The sequence below is a fragment of the Montipora foliosa genome, chromosome 2 (genome assembly GCF_036669935.1).
Source record: "Montipora foliosa isolate CH-2021 chromosome 2, ASM3666993v2, whole genome shotgun sequence".
Taxonomy (NCBI): domain Eukaryota; kingdom Metazoa; phylum Cnidaria; class Anthozoa; order Scleractinia; family Acroporidae; genus Montipora; species Montipora foliosa.
The window spans coordinates 27,984,791-27,994,790 of NC_090870.1; the positions used below are offsets into that span (position 1 = coordinate 27,984,791).

At 37.9% G+C, this 10,000-nt stretch overlaps 1 protein-coding gene across 1 annotated transcript in view; it reads right to left on the reverse strand.

Moving 5' to 3' along the window:
* Positions 1-10,000, reverse strand: part of LOC137992791 (ATP synthase subunit alpha, mitochondrial-like) — a 12,915-nt gene that overhangs the window by 1,760 nt on the left and 1,155 nt on the right. Inside the window, exons 3-9 of the mRNA XM_068838311.1 lie at positions 9,809-9,978; positions 8,869-9,209; positions 7,988-8,052; positions 5,443-5,526; positions 4,950-5,101; positions 3,288-3,455; positions 799-963 (exon numbers count right to left, since the gene is read on the reverse strand). Coding sequence (XP_068694412.1) covers positions 799-963; positions 3,288-3,455; positions 4,950-5,101; positions 5,443-5,526; positions 7,988-8,052; positions 8,869-9,209; positions 9,809-9,978 — 1,145 coding nt within the window. The remainder of the gene's footprint in view (positions 1-798; positions 964-3,287; positions 3,456-4,949; positions 5,102-5,442; positions 5,527-7,987; positions 8,053-8,868; positions 9,210-9,808; positions 9,979-10,000) is intronic.

Below are 10,000 nucleotides of genomic sequence, written 5' to 3' on the forward strand. Positions count from 1 at the left end.
TACCAAGTCAATTTCACTGGACAATCCAACCACAATTGAAAAAACGTAACAATTCTGAAATGGTGAATGTTTTTCATAAGGTTGTCACGGTTACGCCAGGTAACAGGTAACCTGGGGCCTGTTTTTTTTTTTTTTTTTTTAACACCAATGCGGTCATATGTGGGTTGAGTTTGTTAGTTCTCTACTCTGCACTGATAGGTTTTTTCCCGGGTACTCCGGTTTTCCCCTCTCCTCGAAAACCAACATTTGATTTGATTTGCGTTAAGTTCACGGTGTCCCCAATTAGTGCTCCAGCACTAGAAGGCTACAAAAGTTCCTTTCCCTTTCATTCCAGGTCTGAAATGGCAAATGTGAAAGTAAGATCCCCCAACTTTAGACAGCTGGCCTTTCAAACAAATTTACAAGACTCAAAAGAACAGTTTCATTTCTCGAGACCGCCCCGGTTTGGTCCCTAAAATACACCAGCAAAGTTTCAAGACCCTCGAGAAACGGTCCTTTTCCATAACCTCTTGACACACTAATGGTTAAGAATGGTTAAAAAACTTAAACTGGCAGTAGGGAACAGGTTGCTATTAATAAATAGTTCAAGTAAGGATATTCAACGACAAATCCAGAAAGCAGTCTGAGATGGATTTGAATACGGTACAACCACACAAAGGCCTCAAAATTGGATGTGTATCTAATTAGATGCCTCCTCTACGCTACCCTCCCTTACAATCTAGCATGTTTTCACATAATTATCATTCAACAGCCAAGTTACATGTAAAGTATAAAGTCCAACATAAGAATGTACTTTACCTGCTTCATGGCCTTAGTCTGAGCAGCAGACCCTACCCTGCTTACAGACAAGCCCACATTGATAGCTGGTCGGATACCCTTGTAAAAGAGCTCAGTTTCCAAGAAGATTTGACCGTCAGTGATGGAAATCACATTTGTGGGAATGTATGCTGATACATCTCCAGCCTGTATACAAACAAATTAAGACAACAAAAGAATGAATGTAAAAACTGGTGACAATAACCCCACATACATGTAACCTAGCAGCAAAAATGTTAAGACAAATGTATGGAAAAAATGATTTAGCAACCAAATTCTTGTCCCTCCAACTTAACCTCAGCACCCAAATTACATCCATATAAGCTGGTAGATTAATAATTATTTAACTTCAAATGATTCTACTGAGACTGTACAAGTGTTTGTCTAACTTGGTGGTATCAAATTTTACCCGTGAAATACTCTGTATACCACTTTTTTTTTTTTTTTGGCCGAAACTGACTAAAAAATATCCAGAACATAGATCACACTTAAAACATACACTCATGCCTACAACATTCCTGACAATACAAGGAAGAGAAATCACAGTGCCGCTCAAATGTAAGTTACCAGCCTCGCGCGAGACGCGAATCGAGTTGCGCGCTAGTTAAAAAAATCTGTAAGCACATCAAATTGGGAATCGCGCGCGATCTTAAGGAGGCTCGAAAGGGTCTTTTGCTGTGCGCGCGTAACCTACACACGCCATAACTTAGAAACACGCTTCAGCTGAATGAATCAAATTTCTATCAAAACTAGTGCGAGCAACACACCGGAAGTGAAAATAGGCATAAAATCGCGCGAACCGGAAATAGAGCCTGCCTTTATCTCAAAATTTTGCTTGGTGACCTACCTTGATTTTTTGCATGCATGTATCATTCACGATGGCACTTCAAATGAAAAAGTTTCGGGGAAAGCTATCTAGTACAATTTTCTGCAATAGACCACAAGTTTCTATGGTTTATAGGCTGATAAATCGCACGGGATGTTGGTAGAACACGAGAAGAATTCGTAAAACACTCGCCTGCGGCTCGTGATTTACGACTTCTTCGAGTGTCCTTCCAACATTCCAAGTGGTTTATCATGCCTATAAACCATAGAAACCTGTGGTCTATTGCTTGAGTTTACTGGCACAATAAACTATAGCTGATTGACCAATCAGAGCGCGCGCATTGATTTGGTTATTATATCATTTTCAATGTATCTTAAATTCTACCAGATAACTTTTTGTCATACTCTCTAAGAAGTTAACGAACTTAGGGAGATTTCCCACAAAGAAATAAAAAAAGGTAGGTCACCGACTTTGTTTTTCAGATAATTTTCACAAACTGAAATTTAGACGTGTTGCCATGGTAACCGATATGACGTCATAAAGCATTACCCAACAATAGAGTTGCAAAGATATTTATAGTTTTCCTACACTATGAAATATCTTCCATCGTTTCACAAACACTAGCAACGAAAAACCCTTTCGAGCCTCCTTAATTGGCCATTTGGATGTGTTTGTGAAAGCTCCAGACGCATAACAAACACGCATTTTAGCAGACATAAAAGCGTCTAGTCATTGTTGACTGAAAAGCCCACACACAGCTCGCTGGTGTGTGCCAATTAAAAAAAAGACTTAACTTTGCTCTCAGGAAACACGGAAATGTGAATCGTAAGCAGTTTGGCAAGGGAAGAGATACAGTACAGTTGTCGTTTAAATCAACATTTGTTTTCGTTTGTCTCGAGACGGCATATTAAAATTCAGACTACACGACACATGATGGAAAGTCAGGAAAACCCAACAGGCTTTGTCTATCCAAAATCTTTACACAACAAAATTATTTTGAGTCCACAAGTATTACAGTGTACAAAACAACCCCATCGCTTTTGGCCCCTCAGTCAAAGGGAATTCAATATTTTTACGCACATTTGCATGTTTGTTTCACGGCTGAAATTTGCATACTGTCATACATCAGAGTATGCACAACTTGAGAATTTTTTCTTTTGTGTGGCCTAAAAACTACAATTGCTACATCTGTAGCTTTTGTAAGGCCAAGGTGTTGATCCTAACAATCTTCTGGGGTAGATGACACAGACTAACTGCAGTGCACTCATAAATACAGTAAATGGTTCTAGGACACAAAAACTGTGGATTTCCTTTTTTCATGGAGAGAAACATGCATCTTTCGTGTGTCATAGCTACAGTGGCAGGAAAAAGCAGTAACACACAAATTAAATTATTGCACTACAGTATGATCACGTTATGATGACATTCTTGAACAAATTTTCACCCTCAAATTATCTTTTAGAATTTCATCTGTTCTCGTCTGAACAATACGCACATAATATACCAATGTCTTATTCTACCCTGCAATGTACAAATGGTTGACAGATACACTAATGAAAATTTAAAAGACAGAGTGTGCCCACAATACCAATAAGGCACTCTGACTTTGGTAATACTGTGCTACTTTACTTTCTGTTTGTCTGACCTGAGTTTCAATAACTGGCAGTGCCGTAAGTGAGCCTCCAAGGTTGTCATCATTCATCTTGGCTGCCCTCTCTAGGAGACGAGAGTGAAGGTAGAACACATCACCAGGGTAAGCTTCACGGCCAGGAGGTCTTCGCAACAACAGGGACATCTGACGGTAGGCAACGGCCTGTGCAAAGACAGAACTAGCAATTAAAATTTAATGTGCTATGTTTACTACTAATCATGACAGGAATGGATGCCATCTCACCCCTCTGCTAGTTTCAAGGACTTCAGAAAAGAATATGGCTTTAGTTCAAATTAACACATAATCACTGCACCATGCTGTACAAGTTTTTCAGAGATTGCTGCTGCATGGCTGTTTACTAGAAACACACCATTTGGACAATTCAAGACAGCTAACACCACATTATCTTTAATCATCTATAATTACATGTATGTACAATGAATTTTAAGATTGGAAGTGCTTAAAGCTACATGTACTCTGTACATGTACAACATATGTCAACTCTTATTGAAAGAACTGGATTGACATCAATAATAATGGCAGTGGCTATTCATACGGGGTTGCAGGGATGGCACAGTGGTGAGAGTACTCACCTCCCTCCCATGTGGCCCGGGTTCCATTCAGAGACTGTGTCGTGTGGGTTGAGTTTGCTGGTTCTCTACTCTGCACCGAGAGGTTTTCGCTGGGTACTCTGGTTTCCCCTCTCCTCAAAAACCAACATTAGACTTGACTTGCACTAATTGTTAATTTCATTTCATGGTGTCCCCAATTAGTGCTCCAGCACTAGAACAACTGGACACTTAAATCAAGTTCCTTTCCGTACACCGACCTATGTTTGCTATTCATACGGGAGTCTTCTTAGAATGATTATGAATGACAGCCATGCAGTTATTGAAAGCTAACCGCTTTAAAATGGGTGCTCAGACTGAAATACTGTTGATCAGCACTATTTGAAATAGGTGCTTTACTTAGACTTCAATGCGAAAAATGAATCAAAGAAACACAAGGCAGGTCAGATGACATGTGACCTCTAACAAAGGAGGTATTAATTATTTTCGTGAAATTAAAGAGGTATCAATGCTGTTGTTTGATAGCTGAACTGTACAGTGACAAGTAGCACAATCACCACACCCAATTGGGGGTGACTCAGAAACATTCCCTGTTTATTCAGTTGAAAATCTTCAATAAACCTATACTTTTGTTGAATGCTAGAGTTGTCCTTGTTGATTAGCACATAAGGTGTAGGAAGGGTAAATGACTTTCTTTTCTTGACAAAACAAAGGAAAAGGATAAAAAAAAGAAATTTTGAGCATTAACACTTAACAAAGTCTTTGAAACCCTTTTTCATAAGGGAGAAAACTTATGTGGATTAACAGACAATAACCACAGATAACACATGTAGTAAACACTACATTTGAGCTAAGTTTATTAAAACAGGTTTAAAAAGATCCAAAATTTTGTAGTTTCCTTACTGTAATGCTGCGTTTTGAAATTCTGGCGCTCACTACATTGTTTGAAAGAAGTCTTCAATTGCGGCAGGTCTAAAACACAGGTCACTTGTTGCAGGTCATTGTTTTTCCTTTTGGAAAGTAACCCTAACCCTTCATCAAGCTCCTGAATTAGTACTTTTTCAAAGGCTATTTCATATGAAGATACCTGCTTTGACAAGTCATCATAGATAATAAGAGCATGTTTTCCATTGTCCCTGAAGAATTCTCCCATGGCACAGCCAGAATAAGGTGCAAGGTACTGCAGGGGGGCAGCATCTGATGCAGTAGCACTTACAACAATAGTGTACTTCATGGCATCTATTTTTCAAAACAAGAATGAAAAAAATGACCACAGGGTAATGGAAAACATAGTTTGTTGTGAGTGTTAGCCTGATTTTCAAACAACAAGCTGCTAGTATTTCGGCTTGAGAGGTACGCTACCTTCAAGAGCATCATTCAATCTTTGAATGATGCAGTACAAGGGGATATTGTCACCAACTGAACAAGTCTAATCATTTCAGAGAACACTTAGGTGAAAAGAATGTTAGGGTAAGACAACTACACTGGTACTGTTAGCAAAAAAAAAGAGTCAATAAATTCAAAAACTGTGTTGAGGTGATCTATAGGCACTTTAAGTCGTATAAAGTGAATCTACTTACCAGCATCAGTTAATCTTTTAACAAGCTGGGCAACTGTACTCCTCTTCTGTCCAATGGCAACATAGATACAGTAGAGCTTCTTTTCTGAGGAAAGATTTGTAACAGTTCCTTTTCACCCTTTTATGCAGATTAAATATGCTGCTTACCGTTTGGAAATATTGGAGATACAGTACCACTCAAAGATAAGCGAAACAAGAGTCAATGTGTTTGAAAGTAAAACCAACACTTTTGCAAACTAGTAAATCTTTTCAACGCATTTGGCCATTGTTATTTGTATTAAAGGTGGCTCAACCAGTTTAAACAATTGAAAGAAACGTTCTTATTGGAAGGATTGACACTACAACACTATCACTTAACAGCAAGGTTAGTGTACCATATCAAACACAGAGATGTATCTAGGTTTTCAAATTTTAGGGTCCTCTGGACCCTTCCATAAAAAATTTGGGTGTCCATTGCAAAAATTGCCTAATCTACATATTTTAAAAACTTGAATATCTCTGGAACAAAAAGAGATATTTGAAAATAGTAAACAGCATTCTTTTTGTACATACTACATGTAGATGTTGATGCCTTAAATTGGTTTTGATAGGAAAGATTCAAACTTTGTGGTAGTAGCACTTTAAATGGGCACCAACTGGCAACTAGATAAAAATTTTCGCCTGAAAAATGCATGTTTTGGCATTTTTAAGGATACCAGAAAGAAACGACTGCACGGTCTTGTGTACAGCTGTAAGTGTATTTTTCACTTTCATTTTAATGAAAGCGGACCTTTTGGAGAGAAGATGTGTCCAACCTCGAATGCAAAATTATATAGAAATCCATCTGCCCCTTATACTGTAGTTTGTTGAAAATTTCAGCCACAGAAACACAAGTCACATTCTGTCGCACACAAGCCATCATGCCCCATGCTACATTCCTCGCACCAGTCCCTTGAACCTCTTTACTGAGGTGTATACTGTAGTTATTCGGTTATAAGGCGCACTTGGTTATAAGACGCACCCCAAACTTAGCAATTTAATCAAGCTAAGTTCTCAAACTGAAAATAACGCGAAAATACTCGGTTATAAGATGCACCAAAAATTGAGAGTTATCAAATTGAGAACAATTATCCTTACACAATTGGCATGCGAACTCTTTTTGTTAACGTAAACAAAGTGAAAATGTCACGCATTTAATGATACATGTATATGAAATACGTAAAAAGAAAAGCTAAAAGTTGACATCTGAAATGATAAACATACAACGCATACACTTTTATTTGAACCTTCCGACTTAATAAAAAATTAATAGTCAGAGTTCAGACTTCAGACTTCAAGCGAAAGCGAAAGCGAATGGCGAAAAACTCCCACCGAAAGTCTTATTTAAAGGTCTTCGACAGCTGAATATCAACACGCCATCAAGGATGCAAATTTCAGTGCACAAGAAAGGCTGCATGAACGAAGAAGGTACATGTATGTTTTATCTCCACACTGTTTGTTCAGAGAAGAAACTTTTCATGCGAGCGACAAACACAATTCTCGGAATTCGAAACAAGGTTCGGACGATTGTATTGTTGTCGTGGGTATCACGTTACTGAGCATGTGCTTAAAAGCATATATGCAAATTTCCGTTTGTTTGCTTCTCTCTTGAAGTCGTTTAGTGTTCTTAAAGGTCTCTAAAAGCACTATTCTCTTTTTTAATTGACAACTAGTGTCCTTTTCTTGTGTTGTTTAAACTGCAAGTTCTTCTCAAATTGTGATCTTAAGATTTTGTTGCACAAAAATACTTGGCTATAAGATGCACCCCAATTTTAGCACTAACTTGCCACCCAAAGACAGATTTTCTTGAAAAAACCGTGCGCCTTATCACTGAATAACCATGGTATGTATTTTAAGAGAAAATACCAAAAAAAAAAAAACATGGCCACTGCGGAATGTTATGGAGGTAATTAACAGGAAAACTCCTTTCATTTCTATTTAAAAAAAACATTTTTTTTTTCGGCAGGATAAAAAGCAAGACACCTGTTGCCAAATGGCTCTGAACTTTATTGTCAAACAGTTTGTCTGGACATAAAAGTTACCAATAGCAATGAAAATAGCAGTGCAATAGTAGGTTGACCGCTGATGACCAGTTGTGAAATTCTGGTCACCAGCACTCAATTTTTAGTCGCATTGGTGACCAGGCAGGTGCAATTTTGGACCCTGGATGACCACCTTACACTTTTTTTAAGTGTTACCAAAACTTTCTTCACAACCAGTAACTTGTCTGCATTGCAAAGTTACTGGTTTCTTAAATTGTGAACAAGATGTGTGCTAATTGGCTAATTCTTTGTTCCTGTGGAAAGACACTGAGCCACAAGTATGAAATAAAGGCTAACACAGAAAAAACTAAAATTTACATCTACAATGTAAAAAGATTCCTGAGAATATTGAACTAACCTATTGAAAACCATACAAGTACTTTCAAAAATTAAGAAAGAGTATTTAATATACTAAAAAGAAATTCAGTATACTCATATAAAAGAGAAACAATGTACTTTAAGGAAGAGAAAAACTTCAAGACTTACTTTCATCTGTTCCCTCATTGAATTTCTTCTGGTTAATGATCGTATCAATAGCAATTGCAGTTTTTCTAAAAATATATTTCAGCAATAGTTTATAAAAGGTCATGAGGTAATTTTAATTTACCAATGAAACAAAAGTTGTGGGTTTGGTTAAAAATTCAGGTTTCAACTCAGGCCAGGAACTGGACCCATAATCTGGGTGGTTGCCACACTAATACCATTTGTATTGCAGCCACACATCAAAGCGGCACTGTAGCACACGACAGGAAGGCTTTGCGTAATAATGTACTTTGAGCACAAAAATGATTAAATGGTACCAATTCTTATTGGCAATAGTAAATTAATTTATTATATAGATATTGATGAAATACCAGGATTTCTCCCTTTACTAAAAAATAATATCTTCACCGCGCACAGTGAACGTATCATTTTTATCTTTCACATGTGAGGATATCGCTGTCGTCATGGTAACGAACACGCGAGCTTCCTCTTTATCGTACGATACTTTTGTGCTTAAATATAATTCTTCTCTAGACTACATTAACATTTTTATTGCAAATTTTACATTATCATGATTTGTTTTTCATAACTTTCATATCTTGTTTCATGTTACACAAGATGCATGTTTTAGTGTTTGGTGAACAATTTTTCATCATTTCGAAAATGAATAAAACAAGTTGTTTTAAATCTAGACATTTCATCAATATATAAATTATATAATAAACAGAACATTACATGGCCGCTTGGGGATACGAATTTTATCCTCTTGTGCTTAAAGTATCTCTCACTCATTCGCTTCGCTCACTCGTGAGAGATACTTGCAGCACTCGAAGATAAAATTCGTATCCCCGCGCGGCCATGTAATATCCTCTATTTTAACTCACCCAGTTTGTCTGTCTCCAATGATGAGTTCACGCTGTCCTCGACCAATAGGAACCAAGCTATCCACAGCCTTGATGCCAGTCAACATAGGTTCATTCACAGATGTGCGAGGTATAATGCCGGGGGCTTTGATACCCACACGGGCACGCTTAACATCACCTAGTGGTCCCCTACCATCAATGGGATTACCCAAGGCATCCACAACTCTTCCTAACATTCCCTCTCCAACAGGAACATCCACAATTGCTCCCGTCCTCTTAACAACATCACCTTCTTTAATGAGTTTGTCATTTCCAAACACCACAACACCAACATTGTCAGGCTCCAAGTTCAAAGCCATGCCCTGCAAACACAAAGCAATGTACAGTACATGAACTCTGCATAATGCCTCATACCAACAAAAAATCTGGGAAATGTTGCCTGAGTTGCTACACACTTTTGACAGAATGGGCCATCAATCACATTTGACATCCACAAGGACCTAACAATGTTGAGTTGATGTTGTGCCAATTTGCTGCATTTAGCAACATGAGCCTCAAATATAACTGTACATTAATAAAGTTATACTACCATTAAAGTAATATGCAGTGTACAAGTATAGGCAACCTCCATTTTATTGTTTTCACATGGGGAACTTTTAAGTGAAGACAAAGAGTTTCATAGTGTGTACAATCTCAATTATTTTGATCAGTTTTTTTGCCCTTTTGACTGACTAAAACAAATGAGATAACCATGAAGTATTCTGCTTGGCATCCAGTGATTTCAGTAAGCCAGAATAGCCAACAAATAGCACCGGTTACTTTTTTCTGTGAACCTTTCAGTCCCGACTACGAAACTCAAAAGGGGGCACTTCAGGGATAAATGGGTAAAAGACAGATTCTTTCAAACCCAGGATTTAAAGTGGGCTTGTCTTGAACAAGATTCAACAAGCTCAAACCTCACCTTGAGGCCACTGGAAAACTCTACCATTTCTTCTGCCTGAATGTTTTTAAGTCCATATACACGAGCAATTCCATCACCAATTGACAACACTCGACCGGTTTCTTCTAGTTCAGCTTTTGGTGCTGATCCTAAAATTCTCTGTTCTAATATTGAGGAAACTTCAGCAGTCCCTGTGACAGAAAGATAATTGCA